Source organism: Podarcis gaigeae (assembly GCF_964106915.1).
Source record: "Podarcis gaigeae genome assembly, chromosome: 6".
In the NCBI taxonomy this organism is placed as follows: Eukaryota; Metazoa; Chordata; class Lepidosauria; order Squamata; family Lacertidae; genus Podarcis; species Podarcis gaigeae.
In genome coordinates, this window is record NC_139682.1 from 5661156 (window position 1) to 5686612 (window position 25457).

General features: G+C 46.1%; 2 protein-coding genes across 3 annotated transcripts in view; both read right to left on the reverse strand.

The window, feature by feature from the left end:
- GMEB2 (glucocorticoid modulatory element binding protein 2) overlaps positions 1–24150 on the reverse strand; it is a 263449-nt gene extending 239299 nt beyond the window's left edge. The window contains exon 1 of the mRNA XM_083744433.1: positions 23884–24150. The gene's annotated coding sequence lies outside the window, so the exon portion shown is untranslated. The remainder of the gene's footprint in view (positions 1–23883) is intronic.
- ARFRP1 (ARF related protein 1) lies at positions 829–25365 on the reverse strand. Of its 2 annotated transcripts, none has more exons than XM_083744761.1 (8): positions 25153–25365; positions 20710–20809; positions 19420–19507; positions 18792–18874; positions 17445–17526; positions 15679–15749; positions 4019–4119; positions 829–1838 (listed from the first exon to the last, which is right to left on the reverse strand). In XM_083744761.1, the coding sequence occupies exons 2-8, from the start codon at positions 20800–20802 to the stop codon at positions 1751–1753; spliced, it is 606 nt and encodes a 201-aa protein (XP_083600887.1). In that variant the 5' UTR covers positions 20803–20809; positions 25153–25365; the 3' UTR covers positions 829–1750. The 2 variants fall into 2 exon arrangements, with proteins under 2 accessions (XP_083600887.1, XP_083600886.1); XM_083744760.1 differs by lacking the exon at positions 25153–25365 and adding an exon at positions 24890–24910.
- Between the last annotated feature and the right edge of the window lie 92 nt (positions 25366–25457).

Here is a 25457-nt window from a genome sequence, read left to right on the forward strand (position 1 = left end):
GGAAGTCGGATGAAAGAAGGTATACGAAAATAAGATTGTGCAATTATACATGTTTGTTTTTGTTTTAGTTTGTCTTTATTATGTGTTGTGCTTGTCTTTTTTGTATGTGTTTAAAAAATTGAATAAAAAAATATTTAAAAAAAAATACAATCACAGCTCCTCGTTTGCAGACATATTGGAATTTCTAATCTTCCCTGCCCACTCAAAAAGCCTGGATAAATGGACAGGTTCCACCTGACACCAAACTGATGACAAGGCTGGCATCAGTCATGCCTCCGGGTCAGCCTATGCCAAGATAGCACAATCCAGATGCTTCACACTAAGCAGGGGTTGGCAAGGTTTGCCTTGCCTGGGCTGGGCTGGTTCACTCCAGCGGCGATCCCTCCATGGGCTGGATCGTGCCCGCGATTTCTGGTGTCTGCGTCTGCACAGACGTGATTGCCGGCGTCTGCGCAGACGCGATTTCCGACGCCACGAAAGTGAGTCCCTGCGTCGTGCTGGTTTAGCACAGCGTGCAGGGACTCGCCAAGCAGGTGTCTCGGTTCAGGGACAGCTCGTGGGCCGGTTAAACGACCCCCGTAGCCCGCTTGTGGTCAATGGGCCTTCGGTTGCCGACCCCTGCACTAAAGCTTCCATCAGGCCGAGCCAGCTTGGCAAAAGCCACCCTAGAGAGAGGGCGTTTCAGAGGCCATTTGCATCACAAATGAATGAATAATCTAGGTAAAGCAGGAGTCAGAAGCTGCCAAGGGTTGGGCGAGCAACTTTCATTCATAAGGAGGGATATTTGAGCAGCTCTGCCAGAGAGAGGAAGCCATGAATTCTGCAAAGTTGTACAGAGGAATATGAAACTTTTATTGAAACAACAATCCCTGTGTGGTCTCCCTGGACCCCCGGGGAAATACACAGAGCATCTCAGTGCCAGCCAGATACAGAAGAACCACAATTTTCTTCATTTGACTGAGACAAGAGAGAAAATGTCTTCCGAAGGCAGCTTTCCCTCTAGCAAAGACCACTGTGGGAGCACAACATCACAGGGCAGGTTTTGGCTTTTGGTCTCTGCAATGCTGCAGATCAATCAGCAAAACAAACTGGAAATATAAGACCCCCCAAAAAATCAATTTTGACCCTATACAGCAGTTTCAGCCAAGCTGGTGCCCTTCAGATATTGTGGACCACAACTCCCCGTTAGCCCCAGTGATGCCTCAGTCCCACCGTAGGATTTGTGACATGTTCTCTTTGTTACAAAGGAACCGTCATCTCCCACACCAAACCCCTCTTTGCCTTACAAACACCCTTGGGTCTCCCGTCAATGCAATTCTGGATTTGGGAAGGCAACTTTCAACAGCAAATAGGGATGTTAGTCCCTGCCCTCCGCCTCCCAATCGAATCCAAACACCGATTTCCATCCGATTAGCCATTGAAAGGACCTTCAGTCAATTCCACAGGTTAAAAGCGACACAGAAGGAGCTCAAGGCCTGCACTCTTACAGTGCGCAGGTGCACAAGCACAGCTGATGATGGTCACACCCCTTAAGAGCTCAGGAGAGAGCACAGGGTAAAGACTTCGGTGTGACTTCTCCTGTCAAGGAGTTCTCTTGTGAGACACCAAAAGAGGACATTCATGCCTTGAGCCCAGGCCAGATCTCTTGGGGGGGGGGGTTGGGAGAGGGGGGGGGAGGGAGAAAGATAGAGAAAGAGCCGTGAGTCTGTGCGGGACAAAGGTGTCCAGTGCTCAGTTCCTCAGTGGTCCTTTACGTGATGTCCTTCTGCCTGGGGGGGCGATGGATATTCCTCACCACGCACTTCACCATCCATTCGATCCCTTCGTTCACCCCTTTCCTGAGGACACACAAAAAAAGAAAAGGTCACCACTTATCACCCCCATCTTTGCAGTGTTCCTTCTGCCTTCAGAAATCCTTCCCATCACTCTCTAGGGCAGTGAGGCCAAACCTTTTGACACTACCACCCCCTTGGTCCCATAAACTCATCCCCCACCCCACCCTATTAAAAAGCATTATTCAGAACAGCGGTTTGCATGACCCATAAGGAAGATGACAACACTTAAAATTCAATACAGTAACAACTCATTGCACATTTATTCAAAATCCAATAAAAATTATTTAGTTTTATTCATTTAACAAAACCGGTAAACTTGATACCAGCTTTTCAAAGTCTGATTGTCATTTACACTTCCAGCACTCCCCTAGAGGAACACGCCCCCAGGTACCTCCCAATTTGGGAATCATGGGTCTAGGGTCTCCCCATAGCCCCTTCCCTTTCCCATCTCCTGCTGTCTACATCTATGCTGCAGAAGGGTGCATTTTGAGAGCAAACAAACACACTATATAAATTCTAATAATAATAATAATAATAATAATAATAATAATAATAATAATAATAATAATAGGATAACATGACACAGGGGCTCTGGATGCTCCAGGTCATGCAACTTAAAAGGTTGCATATCACAGGCTGGGTCCTTTTTATTCGAGGTCACCTTGCTGGGTAGCCACAGGTGGTCAGGAAGTCAGTGCAGGTGAGGGCAGAAATAGGTGAGGGAAGCCCAGGTTTCTCTCTTCCTTCGCTGCCAGCCCTCTAGGTTTCCATTGTGAGCCCTGGAGGAAGGGAGGTTTCATATTCCGCAAGTAGGATAGAAACACAGCAGGCTGGCGGCGAAGGAGATGGGACCTGTCAGGGGACAGCCATCGGAACAGGGAAGGGAGGCAGCGGGATACAGAGAGCCTCAGACGCTTCTGAGGAGCAGCTCATCGTCCAGCGGTGAAGAAAGCCACACCTCCAGTGGAGGGAAGGGGCCAGCCAAGGAAGGAGAGGGCTCAAAGATGCTGCTGAGAGTCCAAGCGCCTCTCCTAGCCCGGCTGGCCAGGAGGCACACAAGCCATTTCCGTCTCCCAGCCAGCGCGGAGGGGTGAAACAGAAGGAGGGGAGGCAGAGACTTGGGGTGTCTAAGTTCTTATGCTGGGGGAGGGGGGAACCGGAAGGGGCCACTCCCGGATTCTGCTAGTGACTAAGATGGACATGAACTTTGTGGTTCTGCACTGTAAATAAAGGTAAAGGTACCCCTGCCGGTTCAGGCCAGTCTTGCCAGACTCTGGGGTTGTGCGCTCATCTCACTCTATAGGCCGGGAGCCAGCGCTGTCCGCAGACACTTCCGGGTCACGTGGCCAGCGTGACAAGCTGCATCTGGCGAGCCAGCGCAGCACACGGAACGCCGTTTACCTTCCTGCTGGTGAGCGGTACCTATTTATCTACTTGCACCCAGAGGTGCTTTCGAACTGCTAGGTTGGCAGGTGCTGGGACCGAACGACGGGAGCGCACCCCGCCGCGGGGATTCGAACCGCCAACCATGCGATCGGCAAGTCCTAGGCACTGAGGTTTTACCCACAGCGCCTGTCGGAGTCCTGCCTGCTTACTCACGAGCAACCACCAACAGCATCTGACAGAGCCCTTTGTCCCTTTGCCAAAGGCACCCCGGTGGTGCGTCAGTGCTGGCTTCCCCTTCTCTGCAGCGTGCACACAAATGCAGGCTAGTTGGTATTTCTGTGGGCTTCCCACTTTCGTCAGCGTGTTCATAAGCCTGGTTTAATCACTCCTTTGTTCTTTGCCAGGGCTTGCCTCCCGACTGTTGTTGTGGCTCAGCACTGCCACTCCTTGCCAGCTCACACAGGTCGCTCGGCGATCTTAAGGGCCAGCTAGCGAATTTAGCGGCTGAGATCAGATGCAGCGTCAGCCGCTATGCCTCATCAGCCTCCAGGAGGCAGTCTCCCATGTAAGCCACCTCTTTTGGTGCGGTCAGAAGGCAATCTGGCAACAGGCCTCCCCCTCAACCTCAAGGGTACACGGTGCAACTACAGGCCGGGGCAGGTATTTCCTCTCTATACCATGATAGAGTGGAAGGATTCTGCCTTCATACTTATCCAGCCTATGACGGCATCCACATGCACCCTTTTTTGTTGCTGCTTTTTCACCAGAGCACTGATGGGCTGCCCTTGTCCACTTACCCTGTCAGAGCAGAGCAGGCTTGGGTCAGGCAGTCTCTCTTCCCGATTTTGTTGATGCAGTCGCTAAAAGCCGTTTTGATGTCAGGGATGGACAGGCAGCTCTGCAGGAGTAAACGAGGGAGTAACTGTCAGAGGCTTGTCCTTTTACAAAGCACCTCCTTCGCTCACCTACAGCCCGTCTCCCTGGACTTGGAAGCCAGGGCAAGATATAATGGATCAGCTTATGCGCTGAGCCAAACTCTAAGGACCTGAAAATCATCTCGGCCAGACTCACTGCCAGACACAAGCCGCAGAGAGAATTGTGCAACTCTACTTTACTCAGAAGCCTAGCCAAAGCGTGAGTCTGCTCATATTTAGGAAGCAATGTAATGCTAAGCCCCTTTTCGTCATTAAGGCTATTCTCTGCAGAAACAAGGACATCTGTAAACAAATGCACATGTGGCGTCAGAGCGCCATGCAACCAGGAACTCTGCTTTTTCATGTTTCCTAATAGCCTAGAACCCTGTCAGTGCACATTGCAAATGTGTGCGCCAACTTTTTATTTTTAATGCACCTTTTATTTAGGCAAATAAGACGGGGGGAAATGAAACAATGTCAGCTGACTTTAACAATAAAAATGTTCCACTGACCCCGAGTTCAATGTATAGTTTAACAGACACAGTCCATATGTTCAAACAAGTATCCAAATGAAACTGATGATTTTAAGCTATACGTGCAAATGCCAAGCTAAGTTTTCAAAATGCTGCGCAGACGTTACTTCTGCCATCCTTACCGCAATTCTCATAGTGTTTTATTTGGGAAGGCTCTTGATGGCTGTAGTTAAGTTGCCAGAGATACTACAGGTATCAGTGTCAAACTTTATTTTGGTCATAGACCAGCACAAGATAAAACATGCGGATAAATGGAACACATAAGACTCAAAACAGGTAAGGGATAAAAAATAGTAATTAAAAGCATCATGTTTTCTTTTGTTTACTTTAAAAAAATGCTTCTGAATTGTTCCATCCCACACTTAAACCGCAGCTGCTGGGAGACAAACAGGGATTTACGATTAAGTGGTAAATCAAACATATAGTACCAGGGTTGAGAAATAGATAAGGAAATACGAGTAAGATGTTTTAAAAGAAACTTCCTCAGCTGTTGTCAGATTGCTGGGATTATAAAGAGGAGGAATCGTCCACATCTGCGCAAAGTTGCGTTACTGCTTGGCCATTTAAGTTAAGTTATTTGTGTTTAAGTTCAATGTCATCATTGAGGAAAATTCCAGAGTTCCAAAACAGCAGGAAGAGGTCCATGAAGCAATAATTACTGAGAGGGATTTGTACCGAAGGATCTCCAGCAAACTGCCTTAGGACAGAGATGGCTAAGTCCCCTGGGTATTCAATTAGGACGACGTAATAAACATAACGAAGATAGCAGGCGTAATGCGTTCATGGAAGAAAGCAGTGTTTGGAAGAGGCTTAGGAACCAAGACAAAAACCCAGCAGACGGGTTTTGGTGAGATACTTCCCTGAGATTTTGATTGCTCATGGAAAATGCAAAGCACTTTTGCCATTCCTTTATATACACTCTCGGTCTAGCCTAAGCCATCTCACTGCAACTCGGTGAGGCAGCTTGGGTGGAGAGGGCCCAGAGCTGGGGTTTAGGTCTGGCTCCAAGGGCAAACGAGACCCCTTCTTCAGTGCAGCACAAACAGCCCTCATTGCAAAGGGGAAAGGCAAATGTCATGTGCCCAGAGCTAGTAGTAAACGTTGAACTAAATGCTATAATTAACAAAACAATGTAATGCACCAAAATCAGCTAGGAGCCAATCCATTTATTGTGGCATAAACTGCTATGGGCTATGAGCTTTACTCATGCTGCTTCTGAATCCACCTAATTAGTTAATTAACTGCATTTTTGCCCCACCTGCATACTTCTCTCCCCCTCCATTTTATCCTCACCACAACCCTGTGAGGTAGCTCAGGCTGAAATACATTGGCTGACCACTCAGTGAGCTTCATGGTTGAATGGGGATTTGAATCCTAGTCTCCCAGGTCCTAGTCCCACACTCTAGCCACTACATAACACTGCCATCACGAGTAGGAGCCACTGGTGTACTTCTCTTTCTCCAAGAATCTATCCAATTCCTTTTTAAAGCCTTCCAAGGCCACGGCCACTGCCAGATTTTATGGAACAATGTTGTTTTCCAATAAAAGGGGCGAAGATGGTGGAGTCAGACAGATCTCCTGAGGCACCTCCCTGGCATAGTACTCAACCAGCAGTGCATCCAGTAACTGCAGAATACAGGGCGGGACCTCCACATGAACAGGTTCATGCCGGCAAAGTATAGGCATATGGATACTAAACGGCTTGGCTTTTTTTAAAAAGTCAGAACCAGAACTCTGAATGCCAAAGGAGACCGGATAGGCTCCTGCGTCCGTCTCTTAAGTCTGTGTGAGGTCTTGCAGATATCATATTTGTAGTGTTTGTGTGCTGGGGGGGTTGACACAGAATGCTTGGAGCTCAAGTCTAAAACATTCCTTCCCGTAAAAGCGTCCAGGTCATCTAAGGACAAAGGGCTGGGAACCGGCCCCACTTAGCTAATGGAGCAGCATGACGTTATAACAATAAGTACACAAGAGCACAAAGGTGTCCCTGTAAAAGAACCAGCATGCTGCATATTAGATATTGCACAATCCTTAGGAAACCTTTCCCAGGCAGATCCATTAACACAGCTGTGTGCCTGAGGGTTTCTGGACTCAACAGCACTAAATCTCTTAAGCTCGGAAAATTGTTTGTCCATCTGTTCTCTATACATTCAGACAACTCTTCATATATTGTCAGCAAACTTTGCACGATACGGACCCTGAGATCGAGGAGCGGGTCTGGGTCTCTGTTTTGCTCCGATGAGACACCATTTTGAACCAAGATAGCAGGCGGAACCTTCCAAAGGAGATTAGCACATCATTTGCAGCATCCTTAACTGCCTGGAGGAATTGTCTTCAGAGGAGGTCCTGTTGTTGTTGTTGTTGTTGTTTAGTTGTTTAGTCGTTTAGTCGTGTCCGACTCTTCGTGACCCCATGGACCAGAGCACGCCAGGCACCTCTGTCCTCCACTACCTCCCGCAGTTTGGTCAAACTCATGCTGGTAGCTTCAAGAACACTATCCAACCATCTCGTCCTCTGTCGCTCCCTTCTCCTTGTGCCCTCCATCTTTCCCAGCATCAGGGTCTTCTCCTGGGAGTCTTCTCTTCTCATGAGGTGGCCAAAGTACTGGAGCCTCAGCTTCACGATCTGTCCTTCCAGTGACCACTCTGGGCTGATTTCCTTAAGAATGGATGCGTTTGATCTTCTTGCAGTCCGCGGGACTCTCTAGAGTCTCCTCCAGCACCAGAATTCAAAAGCATCAATTCTTTATGGTCCAGCTCTCACTTCCATACATCATTACTGGGAAAACCACGGCTTTAACTATACGGACCTTTGTTGGCAAGGTGACGTCTCTACTTCTCAAGATGCTGTCTAGGCCTGTCATTGCCCTTCTCCCAAGAAGCAGGCGTCTTTTAATTTCGTGGCTGCTGTCACCATCTGCAGTGATCATGGAGCCCAAGAAAGTAAAATCTCTCACTGCCTCCATTTCTTCCCCTTCTATTTACCAGGAGGTGATGGGACCAGTGGCCATGATCTTCGTTTTTTGGATGTTGAGCTTCAGACCATATTTTGTGCTCTCCTCTTTCACCCTCATTAAAAGGTTCTTTAATTCCTCCTCACTTTCTGCCATCAAGGTTGTGTCATCTGCATATCTGAGGTTGTTGATATTTCTTCCGGCAATCTTAATTCCATCTTGGGATTCATCCAGCCCAGCCTTTTGCATGATCTATTCTGCATATAAATTAAATAAGCAGGGAGACAAAATACAGCCTTGTCGTACTCCTTTCCCAATTTTGAACCAATCAGTTGTTCCATATCCAGTTCTAACTGTAGCTTCTTGTCCCACATAGAGATTTCTCAGGAGACAGATGAGGTGATCTGGCACTCCCATTTCTTTAAGAACTTGCCATAGTTTGCCGTGGTCGACACAGTCAAAGGCTTTTGCATAGTCAATGAAGCAGAAGTAGATGTCTTTCTGGAACTCTCTAGCTTTCTCCATAATCCAGCGCATGTTTGCAATTTGGTCTCTGGTTCCTGGCACTCCCCAAAGCAACTGTTACAGGCTGGTCCATTGTTATGGACTGGCTGGATGAAGGGGAGTGGTGGGAGGCAGCAGCTGGGGAACCCCCAAGGGAAGAAGGGTCAGAGCCAGGGGGTTGGTGGTGGTGGGACGACATCAAGCGGTCAAAGGGAGAAGAGGGAGCAGACTGGGAGGAGGAAGTGTCGGAAGCTGAAAAGGTAATAGGGTTTAGGGAACAGGAGGCAGCTGTGCCAGAGGGTAGCTTCTAGACCAGCAATTCTCAACCTGTGGGTTCCCAGATGTTGTTGGACTACAACTCCCATCATCCCTGAGCTCTGGTCTTGCTAGCTAAGGGTGATGGGAGTTGTAATTCAACAACATCTGGGGACCCACAGGTTGAGAACCACTGCTCTAGACCATGGGTAGGCAAACTAAGGCCCGGGGGGGCGGATCCGGCCCATTCGCCTTTTAAATCCAGCCTGCAGACGGTCTGGGAATCAGCGTGTTTTTACATGAGTAGAATGTGTCCTTTTATTCAAAATGCATTTCTGGGTTATTTGTGGGGTCTGCTTGGTGTTTTTACATGAGCAGAATGTGTGCTTTTATTCAAAATGAATCTCTGGGTTATTTGTGGGGCAGAGGAATTCATTCATTGTTTTTCTCTCCAAAATATGGTCCGGACCCCCACAAGGTCTGAGGGACAGTGGACTGGCCCCCTGCTGAAAAAGTTTGCTGACCCCTGGTCTAGACCCAAAGGCAGGAGAGGAGGAAGGCCAGGAGATAGAGATGAGATAGGATGCTGAAGAATCCAGGGAATCTCCCCCTCCTGCTGCGACCAGCTCCTCCCCCCCCCCCCGGTCTCCCAGAACAAGTAGAGGAATGAAGAGGGCAGAGCAATGAGGGACTAGATGAAGGAGCGGAGATTGCTAGGGAAGGACCTGGGATGGGGAGGAGTCTTAGGGAGCAGTGGGAAGACACAGACCTTCAGTCCTCACAACTGCCTCATTCGGGGAAGACCTACTGGGAAGGGTTGCTGTGCTCACCAGGCCTGCGCTCTTTTGTTTCCTGGAATAAAGATTTAACTTCACTGACATCGGGCGCTTTTATTGTTTTATTGCTGACCCACGCCTCACTCCAGCTCCTGACATCAAAAGACACTGCGACGGAGCAGGGGGTCTGGGGCCCTAGGAACAGAAGGAGCTGCCTTTTGCAGAGGCAGACTATGGGCTCATCTAGCCCCATCATAGCTACACTGAAAAAGGATTTTTCCTCTCATCCCTGCCAGGTTATGCCATGGATTTGAACCGGGGACATTTTGTATGTGATTTTTTTCTATGTAATAATAATAAAAAATGTCTATATTTTAATTGGACTTATGTTTGTGATCATGGTATCTCCCCTGCCAGGTAAGTAATTGGACTTATGTTTAATTGTTTTTTAATTATTGCCTTTTCGTAAGTTTTTAGCTATGTCTATCTTAGCTGTAAGTTGCCTTGAATCTTGTTGGGGAAAAGGCAGGATGGTGATGATGATGATGATGATGATGATGCAACACAGATGCTGCACCAGTAAGCTATGGCTTTCAGTGGCCCTGGCACACACACACCCCACACACACCTCCTTTGCAAGACAAGAGAGGTGGAGCCTCAGCAAACTCCCAAGTAATGGCAAGTCGAAGGTTGTCAGCTATAAATGGATAGGGATGGAGTGGCCTGGGAGTCACGAGGGAATGAGAAATTGGGCATCTGACCAGTAAAAAACAATCTGCTCAACTGAAAAGTCAAATACCGGTCAAGTATTTTTAATTTGACGCATTCAGCAGGTTTGATGCCTGAGCCAATTAATCATTATTGTGAAATGGGGAAATTGTGATGAATAACATTAGGCAACTGTGTTATATGCTGGATGTTGAAGTCATTAATACTTGCATTAATTAATTAACATTAATAGCTTGCATTAATACTAGGTCTCAAGATGGAAAGAACATGCAGTCTAATCGAAATAGTCACCAAATGCTGTTGATACCTGGCTAAACCAAGGATCCTGAGATAAATGAATGAATGGCTGACACCAACTTTTGAAGACCACCCTTCAAAGATCTGCACTGTTTGCCAACTCATTACTGAGCCCAGTTCAACGTTTTCTCTATATGGCCCTAAACGACTTGGGACCAAATTATCTGAAGGGAGGATGCTGTCCTGCTCACAAGTTGAGATCTGCCAGGGAGGTCCTTATGGCCTAGTGATATATGGATAATGCTGAATACAGAACCCCATGTTGGTGCTAGAATAAGCTATTGCTGAAGCTTCCTGCCCAGGTCTTCTGAAGATCAGTTTGCTTTCAAAAGTTAAGTTTGTGAAAGACAGAGAAATGCATGGCTACGCTTTAATCTGACTCTGATCTGGATGTGTTGGATTAATTTTATTAATATGTTTGCTGGGACCCCCCCCCCCATTAAAATAATAATATAAACCTCAGTTGTTAGCCAGATCTGTCTCCAACCTTAAGTGAAGGACATGGGTTCTCCTTTTGAGGCCAGCAATAGAAGTAAAAAGTAAACATTGCAGCTTTTGTATAAGCAAAGCCAGAGATAAATTTTGGATGATGCTGTGTTTGTAAAATGAGCCAATCAAGGCACTTCCTAGCGGTTGGAAATTAAGTGCCACATCATCCAAGAACAGGGCCGATCTTTTTATTTTTTTCTTCTCTCCCCCCCATCCCCTGCAAAACACCAATAGGAAGAAGAATTCAGAGGAAGTTGCTCACTATTACTCAGCAGTATTTGGTTTGATCCTAATAAAACCAACTTATTGCTCACTGAGAATTTCTCCTGGACAAACACAGTTTATGATTTCGTTTGTTTATTCCTCATTCTTTTGTTGTTTTTGGCTCCCATCCTGGAAAAACACTGTCAGGGCTATGGTAGATTTTTCTTAATTTCTTTCCAAAACACGAAAACAAATCAGAAATAAAGGAAGACGCCTCTTTAAAAAATACAACTGGCATTTTTTTGTTTTTTGTTTAAGAAAAGTTGCTTTGTTAAAGATGCAGCAGGTCAAGTCTTCAGTTAACATCAACCTCAATATGTAAAACAACCCCCACTATTTCACCCTGTCTTCCTCAGCTTCGCACGCTCTTGGTTTTTTGGATAATTCACTGGAGCTGGTGGGAGTTGTGGTCCAAAACATCAGGACGTGGAGAAAGCCCACCTTAGTTCCTATAGTGAACAAGGTGGGAGTCATGGGCTGCTAACCTTTGTCCCTGGCAAATGTGTTCCTGTGCGGAGATCCCTGTAGCAGAAGCAGCAAGAAAAGGCCTCCTGGGCATGGAGAGCAAGCAGCTGGAATTCTTGCCTTTGCTAGCAATGGGCACCATTGTTATTTTTTAAAGGGACTGCATCCAACCAAGTTGTCACATTAGTTCAAGGACTCCTCCTCTATAAGCTGCCCTCAGTCTGTTCTGCAGTGTCAGGGAACTGCCATCAGCTCAGAGGCGAGAGGTGGAAGGGCAGTTGTGTTACAGGGAGCCTCCGAAGATCTTGCAAAGCAGATCTGTTGCATGCTACAACAGCAGCAAGAATACTCATCGCAAAGTATTGGAAGACACAAGATCTACCCACCCGGGAAGAATGGCAGATGAAGGTGATGGACTACATGGAACTGGCGGAAATGACTGGCAGAATCCGAGACCAGGGAGAAGAGTCGGTGGAAGAAGATTGGAAGAAATTTAAAGTTTATTTACAGAAACATTGCAAAATTAAGGAATGTTAGAAGGATGTTGGAATGAAGTTATGTGGTTTTAGCAGAAGTGTTATAAAGTATTAAGTAAAAATAGATTGTTAATTGGTGAGAATGTAAAGTTACATTATATTAAGATAAATTATTAGGATAAAAACAAAGATGGAAAGGATTTGCTGAAATGGCTAATTGAACTAGAATACAAAAAAGGGAGGTGTGAGGAGGTCAAGGAAACAAGCAAATGAAAGATAAGTTATGGAAAGATTGATTTGTTTGTTTGTTTGTTTTAATTGTTTTTATTTTTTCTGTCTTTTCTTTTTTCTCTTTATTTTTGTAATCTTTCAAAACTTCAATAAATATTATTTTTTTTTAAAAAAACGAAGATCTTGCAAAGCAGTTCTTCCTCTGGCGAGGAGGGAAGCCCCGCCTCCAGTGGGGAAGGGGCGCAGGGATCAGAAGATGCTAGGGAGAGCCTCAACACCGAGCCTGAGCAAAGTGGAGGGGAGGCAAGTCCCGTTTTGCCAGCGCCCACGTTGCGCAGTAGGTTTGCGCGCAGAGAGGGGAGGAGAAGGATGGGGGTCACACGACTGTTCTGCTGGGGAAGGTATAAGGACCGGCCACTCCCAGATTCTGCTAGTGACTGAGCAGAAATGGACTTGTGACGCTCTGCACTGTAAAATAGTTTGTACAGATAATAAAGCCTGGAAAAGACAGGTTGGAATCTTGCCTGTTTGCTCTCAAACACATCAGCATCTGACATAGAGGTTCCCCAACTCTCTGGAGCAGATCCTTTTGGGGGGAGGTGGCACAGGTAGAAAACAATCCCATTGCACAGGGAGAAGTCCTTGTGCCAATGGGACGGCTTTGCTGGATGCAACCCAAGGAAAGCTACACAGCACTGCTCTCAACCTCATGAAGCATCTGACCAGCCAACTGGAATCCTGGAATCACATATAAAACTTTGGCACAAGACCTGCTGCAGCCAGGCACTGCTGCTGCGTTTGGACACTAGATGATCTGATGAGAGAGCAGCCACCGCCGCCCAAAAGGACAGCGGGGGACTGAAACAGTTCCAGCAAACAGAACGGCTAGAGACAAAAGGAGAGTTTCCAAACTGAACCTCCCCGAAGTAAGAGAAACTTTGCCCAAGTGTTTTCAGGTGTAATCAAGCCTGGGTCTACCTGCGCAGCCCAGAATCGTGTTCAATAGATTGCGATGGATAGTTTTTTGTTTCAAATGTTCCTCTAGTGAAAACCAAAATAAGCCTTCTTCCTCCCTGCTTTGTTAAGGTTTTTTTTCAGACTAGGCACTCATCGCAGGGGGGCGAGGCACTCTTCACATGGGAGAAATGGCACCCTGTCCACTTCACCACCTCGTTTTTGCTCCGGGTATAGAGCAGGCCCCAGCAACGGCAGACTTTTAAGCTTGGAGGGATGCGGTTGAATTTCCTTTAGTCGTGGACCCATGTGCTAAAGCCCACCCTTGGTCCCCAACCAGGCTTAGCAATTTGGCTGGCACCCCACGGGAAACAGAGATCGCTCTAAAGTCCTCTGTGCAAGTCTGTTTGTGGTGTGAGGGCACACGCTGGTCTGGCACATTCCACAGATGCCGGAATTCATCCCTCGCAGGCACTCGTTGCAACACTTTTGCCAATTCTTTACAGAAGCGTGCAAAACGTAAACCAGAGTGGAACATCTGACGCAAGCACAAAAGAATTCACAAGCATGACCCAGTTCTTCGTTTAAATTTCGCTTCCACATTCCAGACTGCTCAAAGCACCTTCTTTGGGCAGGACCCACCTAGTACCGCCACTGAGTCAGGCTACAACCTTTAAACAAAAGGCATTTGGAAAGCGGAATGCCAGGAAAAAATGGTGCCAGAAACGTAGCGTTTCCTTTGTATGTATGTCAGTAATCGCCACCACCTTTCTGAGAGGAAATTCCAAAAAAGGTTTGCTCTGTCTGCCCAAGCTGCTGAGAATCTTTGAGCTACGGTGAATAAGGAGACTGCTGTTCCTTGTTTCGATGATAGATGCATTTCATCCCGGAGATTTCGATGTGCACATTTTACTTCTGTATGCATAAAGGTTTCTGCAGCGGAACTCTGAAGACCTTTAGTTGCCACATTAAATTGGGTGACGTGTTTATTTGGCATACGTGCTTGTGGACTGCAAACCATCAAGTGAATGAAGTGAGAGTCTCGGCTGGATTAGTGTGCGCATCCGCCGGCACAAATTATGTGTGCGCATGTTCACAGAGTCAGAGAGGACATTCAAGGTGCAGAGCTTAATGGTACTGTACAGTCTATATCCCATTTTCAATGAGTGACTGGCTCCCCCTAGAGGACAGCATGTGGGCGCTGCAGCTGTTGGGATTAATGAAAGCTACAGTGCCAGTCTTCCCCCAACCTTGTGCCTTCCAGATATTGTGAACTACAACTCCCATCAGCCCCAACCAGCACAGACATGGGGAGGGAAGAGAGGCTACATCAGAATTCCTAGTACACTGGATACCACAGCCAGGGCATCAAAGAGTATGACATATGTTGCCCGTAGCATGCAACGCTTCTTTTCTTGCATATTCATTCACTACAGTCAAAACTGAAGAAAGATCAGCTTTGAGATAGATTTGAGCTTCAGGGTCAGGGATTAGAGTGCGGATCCAGAAACACTGGAGGGCAGCAGTTTCTCCCTCCCAGAGACTTTGCTCTGAATGCACCTGTTTTTATGCTCACCACTGGAGGGCTGGGCTTCCTGTGTTATGGGGCAGTAAACTGGTACCTAGGGGATACGGGTGGCGCTGTGGGTTAAACCACAGAGCCTAGGAATTGCTGATCAGAAGGTCGGCGGTTCGAATCCCCACAATGGGGTGAGCTCCCGTTGCTTGGTCCCTGCTCCTGCCAACCTAGCAGTTCGAAAGCACGTCAAGGTGCAAGTAGATAAATAGATACCGCTCCGGTGGGAAGGTAAATGGCATTTCCATGTGCTGCTCTGGTTCGCCAGAAGCAGCTTAGTCATGCTGGCCACTTGACCCGGAAGCTGTACGCCGGCTCCCTCGGCCAGTAAAGCGAGATGAGCGCCGCAACCCCAGAGTTGGCCGCAACTGGACCTAATAGTCAGGGGTCCCTTTACCTTTTAAACTGATACCTATGTCACCAAAAACACACTTGTCAGGCAAACACATACAATCCCAGCACACCAACTCCTTCCCATGGAAGGAGACAGAAAAAGCTGTATTTGGCCCTACTTTCTGGAGGCAATGGGAAGAGCAAGACAGAGCAGGATAGCTCCCCTCCAAGAAAATACATTGTTGTTGCTTTTTGCACCTGAGACCACCTCTCCTGGTTTGAGGTCACCTGACGTAAGACCACTACAAACATCCAACAGCCAGTTTATACAACATGCACAGGGAAGGACAGAAAATTTTCAGGTCGCATTTCCTGGAGGCTACTGAAATGTGTAGCTCACAGCAATTATGTCTGGTAACTAGAAAGTCACAGAAGCAGCCAGAGAGGGACAGCCTGAGATTACCGATTATGTATCAGTGAAAAGACGTATGTATCCTTATGGAAAGCGGGACCTAGTTTCTGTTCCATTTTATAGGTTTGTTGCTGCTAAGTGCTTATGCCATTCTCTTCCCCCTTATTGTTGCTTTTATATTTCAGCTGTGCTCAACTTTGCTAGCTACTTTAGAAGGCAATAGAAAAGTAGTCCTGAAATACTAATTAGAAATTTTAAAACACCACTAACGATTTTGAAACAAATGATGATCTCACCTCCACGTCTTGCTTGTTCGCCAGAACCAACAATGGAACACCTTCCAGGACTTCACTAGTTACCATCTTCTCTGTGAGGAAGATGAAGGGGAGAAGAGAACTGGGTTATATCCTTGGCCACAGCTTGTAATCAAGGAGGATTGCTTAACCACAAACATACATTTCGATGGCAAGTTAAGCCGAACCTTGGCTTAGCTCAGCGAAGTAGGGGAGTAAAAGAAGGCCAGGGAGGAAGAAAATGACTACAAGTTCCTCTCTGGAACAGGCCACTAACAGAGATCCTGTGTATGTCAGAATGAAAACACTTTTGCACTGAGGACTCAGTGGCAAGAGGACATTTGTAGGGACTGAAATAGTTAAATCGTTTAGTTAAACTGTATTGAAGAGAAACTGCTAGGTGGAAAGAAAACAAGGCCATATTTGAAAGGGTTGAAAGGGAGCGATCAAGCTATGTTAGAGATAAGAAAACATTTGCAGACATCAGAAGTTAGGAGAATGCAACAAATCATGCTTTAGAAGCTTCAATGAAAATGGCTGGTTGTGTAAAATAGGGTAGCAACAAAGGGAAGTAAATGTGCACATAAAAAGGTACAAGCTGCTAATTGGTTAGCGTCCCTGAGACGATGCTTTAAGACTGTGTTCTTAAAGAGTGGGTTTGATTATTTTACACTGCTATATCTATACTAGTATTACATTTGAACCCTTCGCAGTGACTTCTGCATTGGGGTTGCCCACATTGCACGTGCAAACAAATGCTTATTGATTCATTGCCTTGCTATTATTGGCCTCCAGTAAGGGAACCTAGATATTCCCCTATACATTCATATCACACTTTTGATCCAATTGTCCGCAACTAAACTGCAGTCTATGCACAGCCGAGGGGAACATCTGGAGTAAAAAAGTTAAAACGAGGGGTTCCAGGAAAACTAGCAACTCTGGGAGTTTGCACGCTGTTTCGGCTCTTTAGCTATCCTCCTGCAGGTTCTCTCCCCCTTCCTGCTGTTATTCATAAAACTGCTGTTAAACAATTATTCCGTTTTATAGTTGCATCAGAAATGAGTAGATAATAACTGAAGTTATTAGACTGTCTTTTTTCACAGGGGGTAAATTGTGGAATTTATTGTTGGGTTGACTGCTGCTGGGAAGAATTCAACGTAGTGCCAAGCAGACTGGTTCATCAGCACAAGTATTTCTGCTTGCCTCACGGAACAATCTGCCCTCTCCTTCCCCCACATGCTGCTCTAGGTGTTTTCCCACCCCAAGAGCCAATTCTGGGAAACATGTGCAAGGGAGAAAGTCCTGTTGCAACACAGAAGTCCTTGTGTGGGGTGGCGGAGCTTGCTAGCTGAATTCCACCCTCTGAATTTTATTTATATTACTGCTTTAGGTTTTCGTATTGTACAAATATTACAGTCTGTGTTTATTTGTAATTTATTATGTGTATTGTAAAAAGCCAGTGACCTTTTGATGAATGGCAATATATACAGATTTCTTAAATAAATAAATGATAGCGTATTATTTGGAAAGCTATGTTGAAAAGGCCAACCATGTAATCAGCTAGCTGCACTGACCTTTAAAATGACGTTGTGCTGCAAGGAGAGGGAGAACACATATCTTTGCTTGGACATCTCTGGACTTAATTGGGGGCTTCAACTTTTGCTTTGCGGTTGGCGAAGTCACAGGAATACATTCTTCCTGTTTCAAGCAGTTTTAAGCCCCTCCCACCCTACACAGACAAATTCCAGGAAAACTCCCCGCATGCTCACCGAAAGCTCGTTTGGATTCTGAAAGCCTTTCTTCATCGGTGGAGTCGATAATGTAGATGACGCCGTGGGACTCTGCATAATACTGAAAACACAACAGAGGAGCTAAACCAAGGGGTTCTCCTCACCTATTTCATGGGACTGCAGGGTCAGAAGAAACTAAACCCTCATCCTGCCCAGCTGCTTGCCACTCACAGTTGCCTGCACAATTAATTCCCTGCAAACTAGCAAACATGCAGTCCTTTCAGAACGCTCTGCGCTACAAACAGAAGCCAAAGGTGCGCACTAATGCCCCAGAGACATATGCCAAAAGCATAGCTGTCAACTTTTCCCTTTTCTTGCGAGGAATCCTATTCTGAATAAGGGAATTTCCCTTTAAAAAAGGGAAACGTTGACAGCTATGCAAAAGAGTGCAACGATGTATGTATAAATGGGTCACAGAAAGAAAACTAGCTGCACATAACAAGCAGATGTTAAATTCCCAGGATTAAACAGTCTATCTATACAGTTTGTTAAACAAAAATATAAATACTGTAAGTACATACATACATATATACCAATGGACATCAACATGATTATTGATTGCTTTCAGAGCAAAAACATAAAGCTCTCCTGGGTCATTAAAACAAAACTATGGGGACAGTAAAACTTTACTTTTATTAGAAAAAAAGCAACAGTACATTTTCAATACTTGATAGCCTCGATAAAAGCTATTTATTGTTCTTGCAAAGCTCTTAACTGAACTAGGCTCTGATTCCATGCTACAATTACTTCGTTTATATCCAGCCTTTTCCCTTCCTGAACTCAGTGTAGGATATCCTCACAAGTAACTCTGTCAGGTAGATTAGGCTGACAGGTCGTGACTAGCCCATGGCTAGGTGAAGATATGAACCCAGGCTTCCCCAGTGCTTGTCCAACACCCTAACCACCGGGCAACACTGGAAAAGATGTACTTTTGAAGCCCACATAAATACTACGATGAAAGAGTCCTCAGCTCCCAGATACCCACACTGTTATAAAGAAATTAGAGGGATTGCATAGAGAAGACATTTCATTTGCATAGTCTATATCCTTGCATGAGTCTTGTCTGATGGTCCCAATACACTTTGGGTTGAATCCGGACTTTGTGGATCTTCATTCCCCATTAAATCAAGTCAAGGCATGATTAACTTGTCCTGTTGGGTTTCGGTGAGGATCAAGTTCAATGAACTTAGTCTGACTCCAACTCCTTGTGTGCTGCTCACACTGACTGGGAAGCGCAATTAACTGGGGAGCTCTCTTGCTACAAATTTCAAAGGGACCATTATTAAGATGGCAAGGCATTTCTGAACACACAGCCGTCATCCCTACCTTATCCCAGAGAGATTGAAGCTCCTCTTGTCCTCCAAGATCCCAGAACATTAGCCTGACTTTGCCCACATCTATAGTGCCAACTAGAAGACAGACAATAACCCAACATGGGCCTCTTTTCTGTACAAAGAGAAATCCAAAAGTCCCCCAGAGGTGATGTTTGTCAGGAGCCACCACTAGAAAACTACCCAGAATCCTCCACAAGATGCAAAGGCCCCTCAGTGGGAGATAGAAGTTTGATTTATTTCCTTAGGAAGAGAGGTTTTGAAAACCACTGCTCCAAAGCCAATGAAAAATAATTTGAAACCTGAAGCAGGAATAGGGGGCAAGCAATGAGGGAGAGTTGACAGTGCCCACAATGAAAAAAAAATTGTTAAAGTGCAGAGTCATTAATTAAATCGGATAGGCTAGAGAGAAAACTCTGTGAATGGACAGCTGTATTCTTTTCCCCTTGGCAGTCTTAAGAGAAGCACTGTTATCTTCAGAATGCATATATCATGGCCTTGGATATTTCAGGCAGCTGCTCAAACTCCCTTTTTAAACTTTTCTAAATAGTTCCCCACCCCGCCAAGGTAAACTCTTATCATCTTAAACCTTATTTTCACTTGACCAAACTAGATCCACTTACTGTTCAAGCCCACAGTAGTTGTGATTTTGGATAAACTCATTCCTTTGTAGTTCCTGTTAAATCTTGTTTTAGTCTGTTCAAGGAAGGTCTGGAAAAAAATGGAAGCAGGGGAGGGAGAAGGAAAACAGGTCGTTAAACTAAGTGCTTTCTGGGACACAGGAAAACTTTATTGTAAAACTGGAATTCCAAAATTTATAGCTCTTCAATCAAATCTAGCTGCTGCTAGCCAACAACGAAAAATTCTGTGACCAAATTAGCAATCATACATAATCTCCACTGAAATAAGAATTTCCGTTTTATGGAATATTATGGAGTTCAACATTTAAACCGGGAAAAGAGGGGCGGGGATCCATAACCGAGAACAAGGGGACAGAATAAAGCATTAGTAAGACAGAGGTGTGCAGTCTCACAACCCACCCTAACTATCATTCCACTGCTTCACTGAGCTAAGCCATGGTTTGTCTTACAGTTTGTCTGTAAACCACGAGCCCAGATTCAAATGCCATGCTAAGCCAACCCACGACTGAGCTCAGCGCACAGCAGAACGACCAAGGAACAAGGCAGCCACAACTTCCTCTCCCAGAGCTTGCGCGAAGCCATTTCCACTTCAAACCAGGCCAGAGTTTGGCAGTCCTTAGACACCTTTTTTTTACTCCAACACTGTATGAGCAGAAAGCAAGTTCATGCAATGGATATTTCATTTCCCCTTATTTCCCCCTGCACCCCCCCCCAAAAAAAAACCCCTCTTCAGTGGGTTAGTGAAACCTACAAAACATCATGGGCCATGTTGGATGGGACTGCAGTGGGTGGAGGGGGGCAATCACCCAAAATCAGGCATAACAGGCTCACCCCAAGTTCAAGCAATTTTCCCCTGCCTTCCACTGTAGTCTTATATGAAACAGTCCACAGTGTTCAGTAGGTCTTTCTTGCCTTCTGCTCTGGTTTCCTTTGCTACAGGCATTCTGAGCAAACTTTTACCCACCCAAACCCAAGATGATTGAGACCCTTAATTTTATATCTGCTTGCAACAAAAATATTATTATGCAAGAAAATTACTAGAAACTCAAACCAATGAAGATCGGGGGGGGGGGGGGTTGGACAGCTGACCTAATGATGCTAATTGTGTGCTGTTTGCCTGAAGGATTTATCCTCCTAAAATTAGAATTCGGGATTAACTCATTTTTACCTAGCATCTTGGAAATTACTACATGATACATGAAACCAGACAAGGTAGCAAGGAAGAGGAGAGGGTTTTCTTTCCTCCTCCACCAAACAAGCATTGGAACACACCGTTTTACCAGCATTGTCCAGTCCGAGGATCAAGATGCAGTATTCATCCCTTCGGAACATATACTTGTAAAGCCCGGATAGCAGTGTATACATCCTGACCCTACAAGCAAAAATATCAAATATTAGATTGCTAGAAATGTGTGTGTCCCCCCCCCTACAGGCACATTATGTTCCTGACCCATCTCAGGAGGACATGACTTGAGGCCCTATGCATGCCGCCCAAACAACACAAGAACGACTTTTCTGCACCTTGGGGAAACATGTTCACTGATGCGAGCAGGGGCCAATCATGCAGACTGCAGTCAAGTCAGCTGCTACCTGCCTGCTGGAAGGACGGCAACCAGACCTGCAGGGAGAGCACCAACGTCACGCTTACAACTACCCGGCCATTTTAACCCTCAGCTACAGTAAGCCTCATCTCAGTACAACACCAACGTTATTGTGGTGTAGGTAGGAGGATGCTTCAAAACCACAGTGTCGGCTAGAAAATAAAAACACAATGAAAAAAGAACCAGCTGCAGGTGGTGCAGTTTCCCCATGAACATATATAGCCTAATTGAAAAAGATAACATCAGCCTTACGAACCAAGGCAGATAAGCCTGCGGTCTCTTTCTTACATGTAACTATGTTTAGCATCTAGTGAAAAGAGTACATGCATTCCTAGATTTGCTTTGCGAGAATTTGTATTTAATTACATACACAGAAGATGAAGAAGAGTTTGGACTTGATATCTTGCTTTATCACTACCCTAAGGAGTCTCAAAGCGGCTAAAAATCTCCTTTCCCTTCCTCCTCCACAACAAACACTCTGTGAGGTGAGTGGGGCTGAGAGACTTCAGAGAAGTGTGACTGGCCCAAGGTCACCCAGCAGTTGCAGGTGGAGGAGCGGGGAAGCGAACCCGGTTCACCAGATTATGAGTCCCCTGTTCTTAACCACTACACCACAGAGAAAGCCATTAAATCATTCATTATTTTAGGTGTGAGTTCATTTCATGAATACAAGTACATAACAGAGCAGTCACTGAAGTATCATGTTTTAATTACAGGTGCTGACTACAAACTTGGAACGCACAAGTTGCATTTAAAACATTTCTATAGAGTGCAAGTTGTCCACTTTCTATCACAGCCTTGAAGCACTAGCTTCAAGGTAAAGGTAAAAGGTAAAGGACCCCTGGACTGTTAAAACTAGTCAAATTCGACTATGGGGTGCAGCGCTCATCTCCGCTTTCAGGCCGAGGGAGCCAGCTTTCCAGTTATGGGGCCAGCATGACTAAACCGCTACTGGCAAAACGGGACGCTGTGATGGAACCCAGAGTGCACAGAAATGCTGTGGTAGCCACAGGAAAAAAGAAAGAAATGTCATGCAATAAGTGAGTGAGTGTGCTTGTGAAGTGTCAGAGCAAGCAAGGAGGTATCTTTTTGCAGGCTGGTAACTTCTGCTGAATTATTTGCAACCGCTGTTCTCTCATTTACAACACAATTGATCGTCCTCTGAGGAAGAGTGACCTCAATGCATTAAAGCACTGATAACTTGTAGTCATCGTGATAATACAATCCCTGAACAGAATTTTGTTATTGCAGCTACGGCAGCTGAGCCACACTGCAGGAAACATGCAGTGAAACAGGTGATCCTAAGGAGACTGGAGCTCTATGTTGCCTAAACGGGAGGTTACCAGAGCACTTGCTATCTCCATCCAGGTTAAGGTCCCAGGTGGAACAAATATTTAGTGAGGTGGGACAAAGGACTCTGCACAGCAGAGAAAGCTTCCCCGGTCCATTAAAAAGGGCTGGATTTTCAATTATGTAAAGAATTTGTCAGTTAATTTAAATGATTTATTATAGACAATGCTAACTGGATTTTCTCCCTCTAGGTTCAAGGCATATTGAAGCTTCCCATCCCTTGTCAGCTCCTCTAAGCTCAACCAGAAGTTAACTTGACGCAGAACTCAGACCCAGTGTTTGTTTTCTAGCACCACAAGATGAACTGAATTCTGCATGACCATCTACCCATACCTTTCCTCTTTATCATCCCTGCAATACATTTTAAGACTGTAAGCTCCTTGGGGCAGGACCTCTCTCTTTCATATCCACTTTTTATAACGGACGCTCTGTGATCTTTGGATGAATGGTGACAAATATATTAAATAAAAATCATGGCATTGTAACTAATATGTGAAGCAACAAAGTGGGGAATGGAGGAATCTACATTACACTTTTTACATACTTGTACTTGTGTGATATACATAAAGATGTTGACCTGGTGTGAAGTGGTCATGAAAAAGGCAAATTCCATGCTAGGAATAGGAAAAGAACTGAAAATAAGACTGCCAATATCATAATGCTGTTATAAAAATTTATAGTCCAGACTTAATTGAAGTACTGTGTACAGCTTTGGCCCCCTAAGCTCAGAAAGGCTATTGTAAGGTTGGAAAAGAACCAGAAAAGGGCTGCCAAAATGATCAAGGGGATGGAGCAACTAACCTACGAAGAAACGTTTCGGACTTTTCAGCTTAGAAAGGTGAGCAAGAGGCTGTTATTCTAAAGCAGCAATGCTGCAGCAAGCAAAGGCTCTAGCAGCTCAGTCAGCTGCTTGTGGCTGGAAAGCCAAACAGGATGTTTGTGACTGTTGCCATGGAAACAAAGGGGCAGTCCATTGTCCTTATTGAGCACAGGATGTGAGCTCAGTGTCTGTGTCATATGACCCGTACTGGAAGTACATGGGCGGAGTTTATTCTTACTGCTGTTGAGTGCAGACATGTTTTCTCTGTACTGATGTAAGAGACAGAAATAAAAGATGTAAATAGATTTCTGTCTGCTTCTTTCCCCTCCCTGGGGGACACCAAAGGGGAGAGAGGAAGAACGGTGTGTTCCTCTCACACATCTGAGAAGAATCGCCGAGACCTCGGCTGCTTATCAGCAGAGTGAAGCAGCGGGGAGGTCGCCAAGGAATATCTGCCGGTGCCTGGAAGACTGGCACATCCCTCTGACCGAGGCAGAATTCCAACAGAGGCAACAGGATAGACGTTTATAAAACTATGCATGGCATGGACACAGCGGACAGAGAAAAAAAGGGTTTTCTCCCTCTCTGGTGACACTTGAACTCGCAGGCATCCAGGGAAGCAGAGTGTGGGAAGGTTCAGGGCAGATTTTTAAAAGCACTTCACTAAAGTTAAACTTAGTGATGCATGGAAGTGAGAGCTGGTCCATAAAGAAGGCTGATTGCCGAAGAATGGATGCTTTTGAATTATGGTGCTGGAGGAGACTCTTGAGAGTCCCATGGACTGCAAGAAGATCAAACCTATCCATTCTGAAGGAAATCAGCCCTGAGTGCTCCCTGGAAGGACAGATCATGAAGCTGAGACTCCAATACTTTGGCCCCCTCATGAGAAGAGAAGACTCCCTGGAAAAGACCCTGATGTTGGGAAAGATGGAGGGCACAAGGAGAAGGGGACGACAGAGGACGAGATGGTGGGACAGTGTTCTCGAAGCTACCAGCATAAGTTTGACCAAACTGCGGGAGGCAGTGGAAGACAGGAGTGTCTGGCGTGCTCTGGTCACAAAGAGTCAGACACGACTAAACAACAAAAAAGTTAAACTGTGGAACCCACTGCCACAGGGGGCAGGGCTGGCCACCAAACTGGACGCCTTTTAAAGAGGATTAGATAAATCCATGGAGGTAGGGGTTGTTGAAGGCTGCTAGCCACGATGCTCTCTGCCTCCATGCTTCTGAGTACCAGTTGGTGGAAACCACAGGAGGGCGGCTCCTGGGTTCGGATCCTGCTTGCTGGTTCCCCATAATGGGCATCTGGCCGACCCATAGCTGTCAACCTTCCCTTTTTTTTGCGGGAAATTCCCTTATTCCAGCTCCGTTTCCCGCTGCTATCCCGGAGGCTGTCCCCAGGACAGGTGAGGCTGCTGATCCCTTATTTTCTTTTTTAAAAAAATAATATTTATTAAAGTTTTAAAGGTTACAGAAAGAAAAAGTAAAAATACTACTTTAAACAAAAACAAAACAACACATCACAATATGAAAAAACAGAGAAATAAAATCCATTAAACAGCAACGAAAAAACAAAGAAGGAAAGAGGCTCTGATCCCTTATTTTCGAGGCTCCCCAGGACAGGTGAGGCTGCCGATCCCTTATTTTCAAATCTGAAAGTTGACAGCTATGGGTCGACCGCCGTGAGAACAGGAGGCTGGAACGAGAGACGGGCCTCATCCTGCAGAGCTCTTCTTACGTCGACAAGGAGGGGCCTCTGAGCATGTGCGAAGTGTTTCCCTCTTGAATGGACCCGAGCATGCGCAGAAGGCGCTTCCCCGCGGCCCCTTTGAGGAGCCCCGGCACCTCTTTCCACCCGCTGCCGCCGAAGAGTAACGGTCGACGGGGCGGGGGCGGGGCAAGCTCACCTGCCCAGGTGAGTCTCTGGAAGGCCGCACGACTTACCTGAGCTACCTCAGTCAAGCCGCCGTCAACGGCTGCTGCTCGCCTTCCTCGTACCACCCCTCCTCCTCTTCCTCCTCCTCCTCCTGCTGTGGTAAAGGCCGCCCCGCGCAGGGCACCCTGGGAAACGCAGTCCTCCTCTCCCCCGCACCACGCGGCGGCTTCCGAGGTCGTCTCCCGGCCCAGCACTACAATACCCAGCGTACATCGCGCGCGAAGACGGACGTAAACGCACAAGCCCCGCCTCTTAGGGCGACGTGCGCGCCGGGCACCAGGGACAGAGCGGAAATGGAAAGGCCGGCGGACCC

Coding starts and splice junctions, on each gene's coding strand:
- ARFRP1 (XM_083744761.1), bottom strand. CDS start 20,802: ATGTATACACTGCTATCCGGGCTTTACAAGTATATGTTCCGAAGGGAT. Junction 19,508..20,709: donor TGGACAATGCTGGTAAAACG/GTGTGTTCCAAT, acceptor ATTTTTTTCCAG/ACCTTCCTTGAACAGACTAA. Junction 18,875..19,419: donor AACTACTGTGGGCTTGAACA/GTAAGTGGATCT, acceptor TCTGTCTTCTAG/TTGGCACTATAGATGTGGGC.